The sequence below is a fragment of the Poecilia reticulata genome, chromosome 13 (genome assembly GCF_904066995.2).
Source record: "Poecilia reticulata chromosome 13, P_reticulata-male-v2, whole genome shotgun sequence".
Classification (NCBI taxonomy): domain Eukaryota; kingdom Metazoa; phylum Chordata; class Actinopteri; order Cyprinodontiformes; family Poeciliidae; genus Poecilia; species Poecilia reticulata.
This window is the reverse complement of record NC_088842.1, coordinates 13665643-13682087: the sequence shown is the minus strand read 5'-3', so window position 1 is coordinate 13682087 and position 16445 is coordinate 13665643. Positions and strand designations below refer to the sequence as shown.

The following is a 16445-nucleotide window of genomic DNA, read 5'->3' as shown; positions in this document are numbered from 1 at the left end:
GTTAGTTTTCTAAACAAGTAACTGCTAGGGAAGCTCAAAAATGAAAAATTGGACTGATATTGATATCCGATAGTAACACTGCTGTTATGCCAGATTAACCAAAACTTTATTTTGTCAATTTTTTTTATATGATTACTCGATTAATCGTAAGAATAATCGATAGATTACGCGATTACTAAAATATTTGTTTACAATAGCCCTAATTATATAAATAAAATAGGATTTATAGGTTGATCGGGGGGATTAATTCTCTCCTTCGCCCCCTCCTTCTACAGCCAGACCTCCTCCCCCTTCTTGCAATTTGCTGTCCGGCCGCCCCCCCACCCAGCACTCAACGGTTCGCTTGACCGGCCCCACCCTCTTTGACCCCTCACATCTACCTCTACATTGAAGGGGGGCTAGTGCACCTCTCATGGTACACTAGCCCCCCAATGTCTCTCTTTCGCCCCCTCCTTCTGCAGCCAAACCTCCTCCCCCTTCTTGCAATTCGCCGTCCATCCGCCCCCCCAGCACTCAACGGTACGCTAGACCGGCACCACCCTCTTTGACCACTCACATCTACCTCTACATTGAGGGGGGGCTAGTGTACCTCTCATCGTACACTAGCCCCCCACAATGTCTCTCCTTCGTTCAATCCTTCGCTTCCCCCTCCTCTCTAACGATACGTCAGCCCCCCACCTTCTCTCCTTCTTCTTCGAACCCCTTCTAGCCTCCCAGTGGGCCATCGTTCCCTCGGCCTCCAATTCTGATTCTTCGGGTTAATCTACCCGTCTTTCTCTCACTGTAACAACAGATGACTAATGGTTTCCGGTATTCTCAGGTTGAAAACTTGTAAGCAATCTTTAAGGCCATAATCATCCGCTCTGGTAAGATGCGAAGTTCTTCTGAGGAACAGTTTTGATACTTCTGACAAGGTGTCACTAGGTTGGTGAGATTAGGCATGAGGACTCAGAGGTCTGTCGTGAGTCGGAGACAGGTCCTGACTCAGAGACAGGTCATAACTCTGTGGCAGGTCCCGACTCTGAGGCAGGTCCCGTCTCTGAAGCGGGTCCTGACTTGGGGACGGGTCCCGACTCTGAGGCAGGTCCCGTCTCAGAGGCAGGTCCCGTCTCAGAGGCAGGTCCCGTCTCAGAGGTCGGTCCCGTCTCAGAGGTCGGTCCCGTCTCAGAGGCAGGTCCCGTCTCAGAGGCAGGTCCCGTCTCAGAGGTCTGTCCTGACGCTGAGGCGGGTCCTGACTCTGAGGCGGATCCTGACTCGGAGACGGGTCCAGGGACGGGTCCTGACTCGGAGACGGGTCCCATCTCAGAGGCAGGTCCCATCTCAGAGGCAGGTCCTGTCTCAGAGGTCGGTCCCGTCTCAGAGGTCGGTCCTGTCTCAGAGGTCGGTCCCGTCTCAGAGTTCTGTCCTGACTCGGTGACAGGCCACGACTCTGAGGCGGGTCCAGACGCTGAGGCGGGTCCAGACTCTGGGGCGGGTCCTGACTCTGGGGCGGGTCCTGACTCTGAGGCAGGTCCTGACGCTGAGGTGGGTCCAGACGCTGAGGCGGGTCCAGACTCTGAGACAGATCGTAACTCGGAGATGGGGACGGGTCCTGACTCGGGGATGGGTCCTGACTCTGAGACGGGTCCCGTCTCAGACGTCTGTCCTGACTCGGTGACGGGATCTGACTCTGAGGCGGGCCCTGACTCTGAGTTCGGCCCTGACTCCTCCAAGTCAGTACCAACCTCTGAGTTGACCAAATTTAGAGGCCCAGCTAAGTGTGGACTAAACACAACATTTGATCCATTCTTGGTGGGCTCTTGCCTCTCTTCTTCATCTGGATTGTCTCCACAACCCGCAGCCATTTTGATGAGGTCCCATGCCTTTTGGAGAAAGGTGTCTTTGAGATTGATTTTTCTCGGTCGTGCAAGGGTTCTTTTAAAGCATTCCACAACCTTGTGAATCACTATTGGGTTGTTGCTTTTAATCATTTTGAAGAGCAGTTCTCTAACTGCGTCTTCATTGCCCCACAGAAGTTGCAGGATGTCTCGGCAGGCTTTTTTTTCCATTTTGTCATAAATGACAAAATCTATGTCCTTGACTTCTTTCCATATTTTTGGAGCAAGCTTTCTCTGGACCGGTTCGGTGTGCTTCCTTTTGTAATGCCCATAGCTAGATCTGTAACTGGACTTATAAATCAATCTCCATAGAATATTTTGAACCATAACTCTCCTTTCATCTTCTGTTCCATGTCTGAATCCCATCCTGTTTGCGTCCCTCAAAAATTGTTCAGGGTCCATGGTTGCCTGAGTATAATCTTCACTCAGGCAGTTTTCATCTGCGTACAAGTCTTCAGTTGGAAAAAAAGTCTTTCGGATCTTTCTTTTGGTAGACGTGAACATTTTCTCTTTAGGAACAGGATTCTCCAGATGCTTTTTGAATTTTCCACGATGACTTGGTGTCCTTCTGGGTAATCCAGTAGTGCGATTAAATGCAGTCCACTGGCAAAGTGGAATGCATCTCTCGCAAGACTCTGGAAAATCCTTTCACCAAGTTCTTCTGAAATCTCCGAGAGTACGTTCACATTTATATCTCCAGTTTTTCTCAAAAGCAATTTCAAAATTTTGCTATGTTGTTCCTCAAAGACTTGTCGGACAAGATGCAGAGTTGGTCCATCTGCAGCCTTTTCTATCACTTCCCACAGAAGTCCACTGAGAAAGTTTCTCTTTTTGTAATCTGGGCTTCTTTGACCAGGATGAACTTTGCTGGACAATGTCTTTTTCACTTTCGTCCAAAAAGAAACCTTAGGTTTCACATCCATTTCTCTCTCTGGGCTTTCGTCGTTCATCTTTATTGTGCTGAGCTAAAACGTCCAAATGAATCTCGAGTTGACTGACTTGTTAACCGATTTGTGGTAACTGATCAGAGAATTAACTGATCAGTTGGTGATGTCATGGACTCTATGACATCATAAAGTCATCCTCAGAAGGGCCTCATGACACAGACATCATTTGAAGTCATGCTGATGACGTCATTGTAAGCAGCATGGCAACTGTTGCTAAGGGTAAAAATAGCACACAGTGAGCATGCGCTGTGAAAAAAAAACTTAATCTGTGGGCACTAGATGCATTATTCCCGCAAGTCTGAACTGGCAGTGATTTGTGCAGCTTAACAGGAGGGGCCAGGGAACCATTGGCCCCTCCACTTACCGCCCACCCATTTTTATTTGTTATTTGGGTTCCATCTCCTAACAGGCATAGAGCAAATGTCAGTGGAACCACAACATGACCTGGGCCGGTCTATCAGTCAAACAAACCTCTTGTGATGCCCACTGGTGTGTGAAAAAAAAGTGAAAAAGGAGCATTTAAATGTCTATGGGATAATAATAATAATAATAATAATAATAATAATAATAATAATAATTTACTTGTTAACAGGGGTTAAAGACGATGGGTGCAGTAACGGTGTTTCACCGGTATGTGGTGCATGGGAACTCTGAGCTGCCAGTTGCTCTTAATACATTAGAAATGTGCCATTTTAATGAACAATGCCACAGATAAAGCATATTTTTATTATGTTTACTCTCTGTAACATGGTTTAGACTTAGATATGTGATTCTATGCATCATAATTTCAGGGACGGAAACATCTTGTCTCCTGTCCTAACATAACATGAACTTCACTTTTTTTTGCTACTAGTAGCTTTTATTTTTTAAAGAAATCCAACAGAAAGGGGATGGAAAGAAGGTGGGTGGGAGAGGACAGGCAACCAAGGAGCCAGTAGCAGAGTTGTAGTCAAAGTCACCAACCCAAGACCAAGTCAAGACCAGCACCCCGCGCTACGTGACATAAAAAAATTAACTTTTACTTATCAAAATTGCTTCTCAAATTGATCTGAAAGATCCACTTTCCCATAAAAAACTAGTTATTAAATACGTAGAGCTTAAATAAATGCAATCAGTAAAGATCTGTCCAGAAGAATCGGATCGTTCCTGAATGTACCAGCGTTGTCCCATATGTGCGACACCTCAGTCAAAACCTCCACACAATAATTCAGCGCATGAGTGACAACTTTTTTTCATCGCAGATGCAACATGTGTGTCTACGTCAGTACAGCTAGCTTTGCTAGCATCACGTCCACAGATCTTACCTTTCTTTAAGCTTTCCTTCCAAGTGACGCTAAAAGTTGGATGAAGTCCCCACCATCTGTGAAAGCGAAGCGCTGCTGATTTTACATGTCGCCATATCTTATGATTTATGCAGCGCTATTATATTACTGATGATTAGACTCGCTCAGAGGAAACCACTGCGCATGTCTGGAGCTTCGCGTGCGAGTAAAGGTGGAGGCGATGGGTGACAACAGACACTAAGTCACGTTATTGCTCGGATTTTAAGGCGCCACCTTAAGTCCCTGAACTTCACATTTTAACAGAAAAAAAGAGCAACGCGACTTGGATGTAACGAGTAACGCGACAGTTTTGTAGAAATGTAGTGAAGTAGAAAGTACAGATACTTACTGTAAAATGTAGTGGAGTAAAAGTAGAAAGTCCCCATTATTAAATCTACTTAAGTAAAGTACAGATACACGAAAACTCTACTTAAGTACAGTAACAAAGTACTTGTACTTCGTTACTTCCCACCACTGCTCATCTTTCTCTATTCAAACTCATACTTTTGCACTACTTTGAGTTGGCCTCTAATATAAAAACATAATAAAATATCTAGACTTTTCAGTGTAAAAGGAATTTTGCAAAGTACTGCAGCTCAAGATGTTTTGTTTCTTATTGTTGAATACATACATTCTGAGAATTGCTGTCACAGTGGCTCATTAAAAATATTTTCTGAAGAAAATGAACATACGATGAAAACAATCAAACACGTATCAGCCTGACCGGGATGATTTTGAACGTCAAATAAATCACATCAAAACACCTAAACTGGATCCCGTTTACGTTGCTTCAGATTTTTAAGTATCAGTTTGACCAATGTTGACTTGTGGTGGACTTCTATAAAAACTGCAGTCGTGATCATTTAAAAGAGAAACTTTAACGTCTTTACCTTTTGTTGTTTTGGAATCCAAATCTTGGTTCAATGTAAACCAAGTTTTGGAAAGCAGACATAAAAACATCTTCATCTCCCTCCTCCAGCTAGGGCCACGGTGGAGGTGAACATGGAGGACAAAGTGGAAGCTGTTTTGGGAGACACAGCTCGGATCACCTGCATGTTCAAATCGCAGGACTTTGGCGGCAGCGGCGGCATGACCATAAAGTGGTACTATGTGAGTGTCATCAAACCTTTTACTCTAGACACCCAGAGAGCAAAACCAGCTGTCCTAACATGCATTCTGATGTGTGTGAAACCTCCAGGTAAAGAATTCAAAAGAAATTAAACAAATCTACAGCCAGGACAGCCTTCAAAGCACCGTGGAGAAAAACACTCCTTACTCTGAGCGGATCACGGTGGATACCACCGGAACCGTTGGAGAGGTGGTGCTGACGATCAGGGATGTGCAGCTGAGCGACGATGAGGTGGCGTTCAACTGCTACGTCAAGATCATTGGCGAAGGGACCGGAGAGGGAACCACAAAGCTGAAAGTGTTTAGTAAGATTTACTGCATAAGGGATTAAAAACAGCTAGAGATTTAAGCAGTCAGTTATCGCATGTCTCCCTTCTCTTTATATTGTCATTTTTTTCTTTTCAGAAACACCAGAGGATCCCACAATTCAGGGTGTGGAACAAGGAATATCAGTCAGCGATGAAATGGCAAAGGTAACCAGGTGTTTGATCACAAAGATGAACGATTTGAAAATAATAAACTACCATGACAATACCCTCATGTTTGGACTCCTACATTACATAGATTGCCTCTTGCGAGGTGGAAAATGGATACCCCAAACCAAAGATCACCTGGTACAGAGACAAAATGCCACTGCACAACATTCCAGACGGTGAGACACACTTCCATCAAAGTCTGTATTTAGTTGTACAGTTTTCATTTCTGATCATGTGGTAAAAACACAGCGTTATTATCCAAGATTTCAGTTTCAAGACGTTTAGCTATGTAAAGATGCACAAAATTATGCAAGTTAGTGAACTACACCTCGGCCTTTTTACAAAGAAGTAATTTATACAGATCCTGTCCATCAAAAGGTAAAACACCTCAAAAAGTAATAAATCGTGCCACGAGTTGAACAAATTCAAGAGATGAGGATCAAAGTCATCGATCTCTCAGACTGGAAATAGTTTCAAAGCCAATACAGAGACTTTGGGACTCCAGTGAAAACCACAGAGAAAGCTATAATCCACAAATGGAGAAACCACGAAACAGTGGTGAACCTTTACAGGAATGGCCTGCCTGCCACATTTCCTTCAAGAATGCCTCAACAACTCATCTAGACGATCACATCAGAACCCCAAACAACATCCACAGCACAACAAACCTACTTGGCTCACTTAGATCAGTGATTCAGCAAAAAAATAAACAGAAATGCCCTGAACCACTACTTCTGTAAAAAGCACAAAAACATCCGTCTCACATTTGCCGAAGAACCCGTCGTTATTCCCAGAGGACAGCTGAGACAGAGCCAGGTCTCATTTATAAAACCGGCGTACACATGAAATGGGGGCTGAAACTGGTGAATGTCAAACTGTATTTTCCTTTTTAATGAATTTATTTTTCTTTGACTGTGAATCAGCTCTACCTTTTTACATCTCCTGCGTTTGCAAATGTTTTTTTTTGTCTTCCAGTTGTGAAAGTGGATCACAGAGTCACCTCTAAGTCAAGTGGTTTGTATTCGGTCAACAGTGACCTGAACATGAAGGTAGAGAAGAAGGACAAAGATGCAGTTTTCTACTGCGAGGTCACATTCCTTGTTCCTGGAGCTGAGAAAATGCTTGAAACCAACAGCATTAATATCACTGTCTTCTGTGAGTAACCCAGACTTCAAAAATGAGAGTTTTCTGGACATTTTGGGTGAATTTCAAGCGATGCGCAGCACTAATCTGTTTTAGAGATCCTCTAGCAAAACAGTAGTTACATATCATGGAAACATATTTCAGTTACAAGATGTTCTTGAGGTACCTGTGATTTAGTTTTGTCCATGAATGATGTAATCTGAGTAGAAAAGAATCCACAGTACTAAAATGTTATAAAAATGTCAATTAGTTTCCTGTAGTAATAATAGATTCACTTAATAACTTTGAGACTTATGTTATGAGAAGCAGTATAATTTTTTCCCCCATGGCGTAACATTTTTTAATCTTTGATTGCTAAAAATTCCCAATTAAAGTCTGACCTTGCCTTCTTTGTTTTAGATCCTCCCACGACAGTAAATCTGTGGGTTGAATCCCCAAAGGGGAAAATCAAGGAGGGTGACACGGTGGAGTTCCTCTGCGCCAGTGATGGAAATAGTGAATCCCAATTTTTCATGATTGACAATAATGAAGTAAGAAATTTTATTGTCACCATAACTCTTGTGCTACCTCTACATACTACATTAACCAGTTATCAAAAGTTCATTCATTTCAGTAATTCAAGTCTAATATGGGTATTTCATTTGATTATGTTATATTATATTCTTAAATGTAAATGTTTTTTGCTTAAATAAAGAAATGTTATGGCCTACACAGTAGCTGATCTTACAGCTGTCCATCAGTCTTTCACTGACACCCTCTGAAATGAGAGGATGTTACAAAGGTTTATTGCTAAACAAGCTGGGGTTTCGCTAGGGGCTGCATCTAAGAGTATTAGTGGAAAGTTGAGGGGAAGGAAAAAACGTGCTAAAAATGGTACACCTGAGGAAATTTCATTTATTTTAATTTCTGTCCACTTTCTAACTAGCTTTGTTCTTAAAACGTGAAAAACAACTTGTATGTGATTACATTGTGTTATTTGGTTTTGAAGGGTCCAAGATTGAAGATGGAGAACGTTACTCGTCACAATAGTCGTGTTTACGTTTGCGTCGTAGAGGACTTTGAAAATTCTGTGAAATTATTAACAAACACCTCGGTGTTTGTCAACTGTAAGGACTTTTAATTTTATCTGCATTAATGAGAACAACAAATGTGATTTATTCAGTACTAAGTACTTTATCTGTTGCATAGATCTGGACGAGGTGGTCATTGAACCCACCGGCCCTGTTTTGGTGCATTGGAAGAATGAGTTTTTGGCGACCTGCAATGCTTTATCATCTCTCAGGACCAAGACAACATGGTTTAAGGTAACAGTGCAATGTAGTTTCACACACAGTACCAAAACAATTGTATGTATGAGATAATGTCGCACCACCACAAGCTTACTGACTGACTGATTTTTACTTAGAAAAAGCAGAGTTCTGATGCATTAAGAACCACTAAATGTATGGTTTGCTTTCTATGTTAATGGAAGCAAGTAAGTTTGATGTGTTTTTTTCTGTAGAATGGAAAAGAAGTTGAAAAGGGTCACCATTTAAGCCTAAAGGCTGTAACGTATGACACCGCAGGAACATATGATTGTGTAGTGACAGTACCGGAGATTCAGGGAATGCAAGCCAATGCTTCAATACAGGTTACTGTTCAGGGTGAGTTGGACAACAAAACAGCTTATTTGGAACTATTTTCTAAGGATGAATTATCAAATGTGTTTGCTTCATGTCTTTCTTTCCGCAGGCCCACCAGAGATTATAGAAAAACATCTCAGTGAGGCAGAGACCAATGAGAGGGAACTTGAACTTACCTGCCACGTCAGAAGCTACCCTACTCCCAATATAACCTGGGGCACCACTAATGGGAAGGTACTACTGAGGAATGTCTTTCAGTTTTAGCTTTAAGGCTAACTTACGCAAAAACGATTCAGTTATCAGACCTAACTCATGAATATGTGACGAGGTCAGTTATGACAAAAATCAAACTATCTATGTCTCATAAATCCAAATTGGTCAGGTGAATGTAATGGCATGGATTATTTCCTGAGTCTTTAAAGGGAAATCACTGGTTCTGGTATTTGTTAACTCTTCTACATGATACTCGTCAAGTTATTATGCAGGAAGATGCCTTTTCAGAAGGCTGTCATCAAAATTTAATGGTAGCAGGAGGTTCCCAGTAGGGCATGGACTGAAAACCATTATCAGGGTATACCAATATTCCTAAAATGTGTTTCAAATTCACAAAAAAATACAATCAGCTCCTACTATTTAAAGTTCTCTGAATCAGGAGTTTATACACTAAGATGCCTTTCAGAAACTTTCCTGTGATGATGTCACAGGTTTGTAAACTTTTATTTAGGGCTGTTGTAAAAGAACATTATAGTAATCGAGTACTCTATCGATTGTTGTTATGATTAAAAGATTAACCAGAAACTAGAAAAGTTCTGAAGAAATTTAAACGGGGCCTGCCAAAGTGTGCCCGTCCGTTGGAACCCAGCGTTCTCATGCTAAAAATCCTAAGCTATGCTAAAATAATATTAATAGCATGTGGAGAATCACAAGAATATTGACTAACATGGATATAGTATATTCAGTATGTTAAAACTAGTGTAAAAGCTAAAATTAGTCAAATGCTAATGTTAGCCTAAATGCTGCCAGTGTTATGTTAGGTATAACTAGCGTCTTGTCTTACATTGACTTCCTCTATTCAGCATACTAAATATGGCTAATAATAATAAAAAAAAGTTAAAAAGCTTATTGCACTGCCTTAACCTGAGAGAAAAAAATATCTAAAATGCTTATTTTAGAAAAAGCTGATGTAAATGCACCGCCTTGCAAAGGCAGTGCTCTAACCTGTGAGAAAGAAATACTTATTTTATGGAAAGGGCTAATATTAGTGCACTGCTTAAGGCAGTGGGGTGGGGTGGGGGGTTAGTGCACTAATTTTTGTGCTAATGTTAATGCACTGCCTTGCTCTAACTTGAGAGAAATAAAAGCTAAAATGCTTATTTTATTTAAGGGACTAATAGCCCAGGTAGGGTTAAGGCGGTGCACAAACCTGACACAAAATTCTATGTCTACTTTGAGACTGCCACAAAACAGAATTTGCTTTGAGTTGAATTTGGCTAGGTTTTCAGTAATTATGATGCCACGGTTACTCAAAATGCCAACAAAAGTAATAGCTGCCCTCACTTGATATTGGTGGGACAAATACCAACTTTTCATGCTTTTTCAAAACAACCTTTGACCCAAATCTGACCCTTTTCCTTTGTAACCACACTGTTCTGTCTTAAAATGTGTGTCTGTGGCAGATCATCAGCTCCTCAAATCACATGACCAATGTGGGTGCTAAGAGCGTAGCCAAAGTTCAAGTCAATATCACTTCGAACACAAACGTTTTCTGCAACGCCTCAAACGAGTTCGGCAAAGACTCGGTTACGTACGTCATCAAATTCAGTGAGTACCTGCTTCATTCCTGTTGTCCACTCAGTTGTTGTGTCTGGATGCCCCTTCCTCCCCCATCTGTCTTTCCCCTTCTTGTCTGTGTCAAGGTATGTTTTTTATTCTTCGTCTGAAAGTCTCTGTGACGTGTTGTAAAGTGTTGCCCGTAACTTGGAGCAATTCACCGCGTGTTCTCTTTGCAAACGAGGCAACGTCGTGAAGCTGCTCGGCTGTTGACGTGAACCCCTCCGTTCCCCCTAATGTTGTAACGTGAAGTGTGTTCCCATCTGTGCCCCTTACCCCCTTTCAGCTAAACACACCACCACACCAGCAACTACCACCACAACAATCTCTCCAACAACCATTACAGCAGCCAACACAACCAACAATACAAGCACATCCATCAATGCTGCCAAACCCAAATCCAAAGGTAAGATCAGTTGCTTTGCGCCTCTTTAGCCTGATCAAGGTAAACTAAAGGTTGCAGTAATCATCACTGATTTATTACTGTTTCACCAATTACTATGTTTAATATAAATTATTTGTTTCTTATTTATGATTTACTGATCAATTAATAATTAATTGAAATCAGTCCACCTTCATTGATTCTGACAAGCTGAAAGTTTCAACTTCAAAAAAAAATCACCAAAACAATATAAGCACGCTGTACGCTTTCAGATATAATCCCCAAGATATAATCAGATATAATCCTGATTGAGATTTTTTTTTTTCATAATCAAGCAGATCAAATACTGAGAAATCCATTGTTTTACTTGTTTTACTGTAACATGACAGAAAACTCTCCCTTTTTGACTCAGATAAAAAGACACATAGCTTGATACATAAACGTTGATAATCTGTCATTTTTGGTTGAATTACAATCACAACCAGTAACATCAGGCTGATGTATTTTTAATTATATTGTTCACCGATTATCCTAAGATGAAATTTATAACCTGAGAAAATCATAATGTGGTTGAAAAGCAGGCATCTGCAAAACAGAAGAATATTAGAAACTGTCAGAACAGCATCTCTGTTGGACAGAAATATAAACATAACTGGAGAAGTAATGCTCTGAATACACTCAGAGTGAGCCTCTACACTGCTGTACAGGATGCTGCTTTTTTCGCCGTCTCTCTTTTTTTTTTTCTTCAACATATACCCTGCCAGGAAACTTTCCATCCCCTCAGAGGAAAAGTGTTCTGGATTTTTGTTTCCCTCTTGTGAAATGAGATTAAAGAGGGCTACTGTGGGAAATGACTCAGGTCACTGACCAAGATTCATGCTAGATTTTTTTTTTAGCTTTGGAGAGATAAAAGCCTTTAAGTAAATTAGTCTGATTTCTTCATGCTGAATGCCTGGAATGCCTGTTTGTGTGTCTGGGTGTATCAGCCCTGCTGATTCAGTTATTTAACACACAAACCCTCTGATAACTCTGCTCATTTGGTTTTTCTCAGCCAAAGCAGAAACACCCAAACCACAAGAGAAAGCCCAAAAAGGTTTGTATGTCATGTTGCTGCAGATCGTCTGCAAAAACCAAAAAGCATCCTTTAGCTTATCCACCGTATCAGTTTTCTGACTCTCTTCCAGCAGACGTCCCTTTCCTATTGAGCACAACATTGTTGTCCATTACCTCCACTTGTCCCTCTGCATGCTTGATGCTTATTCTCCCTTTTGTTCTTTGGTTCAAGCACACCTCTTCTCCTGCAGACTTGAAACTTTCGCACATTTTTTCTTTCTGAGTTGCCAGATTTAGATCACCTGAAAGGTGCTATAGCACTGCTGTATTGTTATTGAATGCCTTCTGTCACACCCTCACCTGCCATCGGACTCTTCCAACTCCGAGCATAATTTCTTTTACAAATCGACTTCCTCTGATTTAAATTTCTGCTTCTTCTTCAACAGGAAGCTATGGGGTTGTCATTCCAGTGATCATTATCTGTATCCTGCTTTTGGCCATCTTGGGCAGCGTGCTTTACTTCCTTTACAAAAAAGGCAAGATCTGCAATCGATCAGGAAAAAAGGACTTGTAAGTTTAATGAAAATTAAATTGTCTGTTTTTGTATTTGTTAAGGGAGAGAGAGGGATTCTCTAGGTTTTGTTAAATTTTGCTGTTGGGTCTAATGTGAAGAAATAGATTTATATATTTATGTATAGAAAATACTGCTGGAAAAATAAACTGTTTTGTTAAATTTAAATTACAGGACAGAAGTTCTGTATTCTTATTTGCTAACAACATTTAAATCTAGTTTTCCACACTACTGCAAATATTAGTGTTTTACCAAGTTTGTATTAAAATACATTAATAAAATTCTACAACTTAAGTGAAAACATTTAACTAAAGAAAATCTGATAGTCCTAAAAGTTTTTACAGACACGATGCCACCATCAAACAAAGCTCCAATTTCACCAATTCCACACACCTAATCCCAATAGTGGCACACTATTCATTCAAGAAAATACCAAAAGTAGCACACAAACTTTAAAGACGTGATGAGACACAAAATCCCCTTTATTCAGACCTTTTCTGTATGCGAGCTTGTAGGGAAAGATAGGAAACAAGCAGCTGTGTTGTGGATTTTCCATCACACCCTTTTTGTTTTGGTCTCAGTGCATAAACTACAAACCAAATTGACCCCTGGAAGGGCTCCTTGTTATAATCACAATGCAGATTATAACTCTGGTCACATGAAAAAAAATTCCTTGGATAAAATATTATATTGGCTTAGTTCAATTTTAATGGCAGACTAATACATTGTTTATCCACCAACATTTGGATTATGATTTCCTTTTCTCTTTGCAACTTAAACACAAGTAATCTTTTCTTTAGCCAAGGATATTTAGTCAAGGCATCCAAAATAGATCCTTTTCAGCAACAAAAGCGCAACATCCACATTAGATACCGTCGCACAACCTCCAAATGACTAAAATTGTTATACAATTCTTAAGTCACCTATTTGAGCCTGTTCTTGTCCAACCCAAGCACTAAAGAAAAGTCCAGCAAAGATAAGATTGTGGTGGAGATGAAGAGCGACAACACAGAGGAGGCGATTCTGCTCGGGGTCAACGGAGAAAAACAGCTACCCAACGACCAGGTAGATCCCCAATCCCGGACCGGACACAGTGCTGTTCTGCTGATCGGATCACATGTTTCTCTAACGCTTTGCTGTTTCTCCTTGTGCCTGTTTGTATGTTAATGTTCCTGTTGGTCCTCTGGAGTGATGAGAACCTGCATGTTCCGAAGTGAGGTGGCGAGAAAGCTGCTCCTGGTGTTCCCTCTCAGGCTCAGACCCCCGGATGCCTTCAAGTCTCCACCAAAGCTCCTTCTTTCAGAGTTACATCATGAAGATAATCAGCTGACACTCAAACAGTTCAAAGTGAAAGGGTGTTTTTTTTTTTTTACTTGCTGTCCGATATGCTCCTTGAGTTGAAATGAAACACAATTTGCAAGCTCCATGATGTAACTCCACCACACGCCTACCAAGCTTTGACTGTCTGTCTCGTTACTGCAAGCCTTGTATACTGCTGATTGTCTGTGGAGCAAGAATTAGAGCACAAAGCTGACAGGGTCTGTTTTCAATACAGAGGTGGACAAATTCATCCCCCGTCCTGAGAAAAGTTTGTAAAAGCCTTAAAATAAACTACTATTTTATTCAGGTTATATAATCTCACAATGAAAAGTTGCGAGAAATCCAGTGGTTACTTAAAGGAAATTTATTCAAATAAATAAATAAAATCCAAACATTTGGGAGAATGTCTGTTTTTATTCAGGAGAATTAGATTCTTCATTTAGTTGTTTAAATTACACCTCCTCCATGTTTGTGTCTGTATTTAGTACTTATCTGAACATGATAAAACACCTTAGGATTTTTTTTATAAACTGCCCCTCATGCCCAATGTTAAATACAGCAGAGGTTTCAGAACTACCAGCAGATTTTAAATAAAAAATTGTCACTAGGTCCTTCAGCAGGATAATGATAGAAAGAACAAAACTAAGACGTTGTTCCACGGAGACACAACCAACCTTCTCGAATGATCTTCAATAGGTCAAGTCAAACTGCTGAATATTGAAGATTTCCAATGTTAAATAATTCTACTGCAAAAATAAAGACGTTTATTTTAAGGCTCTGCACATTTTCACCATGGGTGCCATTAAATATGTCCGCGCTGTATGATGTAGCATCACCTCAAGCAGTGCAATCCACTGAAGAGAATAATGATGCAGCTCAGTTACTGTATATATTATAGTCTATGTATATATTTCTTTATTTAAAATAACACACAACCCCCCCCCCAACAAAAAAAACAAATATCCACATAGTGTTTCTATGATTCGGTGCTTCTTGGAGATAAAGCGGGAGCTTGGTTTGGTTGATTGTTTTGTTCATTTTCTGCTATGTTTCGGTCTGCACACTGAAAGTTAAGAGATGCCTCACCTCTTTAGCTACACCTTTTTTATGCTTTACGTACAAACATGCAGGTTATTTAAAGATGCATCACTTAGTTTTCTCAACTCCCAGTGCTCTGTAGATGAAGGACAGTATTTTCTGAGGCTGAAGAAGTTGAACTATTGGGTAATGTTTTTCTATTTTATCTTTTTGTTTGTTCTCTGTATATTTTTTTTACATTTGATCAGATTTAGTTGTTAGATCTATTGCATTGCCACTTATCAGGTCATATAGTTAATTTCTTTTTTTGTTAGATATGACATTCAGATGCTTTGCAAAAAAACACATTTTGTGCTGTTGTTTTTTTTCCTATTTATTTTCCATGCACTGATTTTTGTTTTTCCTTTTTTGTGTGTATTCATGCAGTTTTTCTCCAGTATGACATGTTTTTAATGGAACTGTATGCTAATGAGCTCAATTTCTATAGTTGTTTTTTTTTACGAGAAGGAAATATGAGATTAGAAGAGGTTGTCCTTATCACACACTGAATGCATTTCTGTAATAACTGAAACTTGAGCTAATCTAACCCAAAGAGACACAGAACCCCCTCAGACCTGAAGCCTTAAACCAACAACTGCTTTTCATGTCAATGTTTTGTGTTCATGTTGGTTCCTATAGTATCTGTGTACTACTGAGGAGGGGGGAATGACTGTGACTGAACAACTCCAGCTTAAAGACAATCATGCCATCATACACTTCCTTCCTTTTGCTTTTAGCAACTCTGGTAAACAGCGTTGGTTGTCTGAAATGCCTTTAAATGTCTCTGAGTTATTACGCATCTTGAAATTACCAAAACATTTATTGTTTTTAGTTTTCAAAATCATACCAAATAAAGTTAAATGGTCAAAAATTAAGAGTTCTAACATTAATTTAGCAAATGTTGCAGCATGCATTCATGGTTTTCCACTTACTGTATCTGAGATCGAGCTGCACGAGGGAAACCCAGATATCCATCTCCAGGGTTTCGCTCTCCAGCTCATCCATGGAGATCCCAAAGAGTCCCAGGTCAGAAGGGTTACATTGTTCCTCCAGTGAGTGCTGGATCTGCCCCAGCAGAAAGTGGCCCCAAGAGAAAGCTTATTTCAATGCCTGAAATGTTTCAAAAATAAAAACATTATCAAGGTTTCCCTCAGAAAACTTGCTAAGCCTGGTGGTTGGATGCTAGAGCAGCCATTCATCCAGCAGCCTGTCGTGTTTTTGAGTTAAAAAATGTTTCAAATAGACAGGAAATTTGAAAATATCGCTTGATAATTATGTGTTACTGAAAGGTTGGAAGATTAGTATCTGAACACCAAATATACAATCTTAAAAAGTGCAAATGATTTAAAAAGACTTAAATAATTAAGCAATATTTAGCCTGCTGGGGGCACAAGTAAAGCCTGGTGGCCTGCCAGACTTATATTACACTGGGGGAAACCTTGGCACCATTGATTTATCATACACAATTCATTTATTCATTTTATATCAGGCATTTTAGACCCAAATCCAGTTTACAAAATAAAACAATTTTCAAAACTGAAATAAATTCAGTGAGTTTACTGTCATTTGGTAAGTTTACAGATTATACAGGAGCAATGTGATCTCACCATTCAAATGACTTACAGAACATAGCACTGTGAAGACAATCAATACTTAGAAAATACAGGACATTACTAACAAAACTGATCAAGGACGCT

The 16445-nt window shown here is 40.2% G+C and overlaps 1 protein-coding gene and 1 long non-coding RNA gene across 6 annotated transcripts in view; one reads left to right on the top strand and one right to left on the bottom strand.

The window, feature by feature from the left end:
• The window catches only part of mcamb (melanoma cell adhesion molecule b), a 45090-nt gene extending 29467 nt beyond the window's left edge, over nt 1–15623 (top strand). The window contains exons 2-17 of one of the 3 annotated variants that reach the window (XM_008425641.3): nt 5126–5256; nt 5345–5579; nt 5680–5747; nt 5839–5926; nt 6726–6905; nt 7293–7423; nt 7882–7999; nt 8082–8197; nt 8395–8536; nt 8625–8749; nt 10192–10336; nt 10632–10751; nt 11779–11820; nt 12227–12350; nt 13305–13416; nt 13541–15623. In XM_008425641.3, the coding sequence (XP_008423863.2) occupies nt 5126–5256; nt 5345–5579; nt 5680–5747; nt 5839–5926; nt 6726–6905; nt 7293–7423; nt 7882–7999; nt 8082–8197; nt 8395–8536; nt 8625–8749; nt 10192–10336; nt 10632–10751; nt 11779–11820; nt 12227–12350; nt 13305–13416; nt 13541–13543 (1880 nt within the window). In that variant the 3' untranslated portion in view covers nt 13544–15623. The remainder of the gene's footprint in view (nt 1–5125; nt 5257–5344; nt 5580–5679; nt 5748–5838; nt 5927–6725; nt 6906–7292; nt 7424–7881; nt 8000–8081; nt 8198–8394; nt 8537–8624; nt 8750–10191; nt 10337–10631; nt 10752–11778; nt 11821–12226; nt 12351–13304; nt 13417–13540) is intronic. The other 2 variants (XM_008425642.3, XM_008425643.3) reach the window with 2 other exon arrangements.
• LOC103474571 (uncharacterized) overlaps nt 1–16445 on the bottom strand; it is a 32571-nt gene that overhangs the window by 14849 nt on the left and 1277 nt on the right. For 2 of the 3 annotated variants that reach the window (XR_014090702.1, XR_535201.3), the window contains exon 2: nt 15681–15813. This is a non-coding gene — a long non-coding RNA (uncharacterized LOC103474571). Of the gene's footprint in view, nt 1–15680; nt 15859–16445 lie in introns of all 3 variants that reach the window. The other variant, XR_535202.3, reaches the window with a different exon arrangement.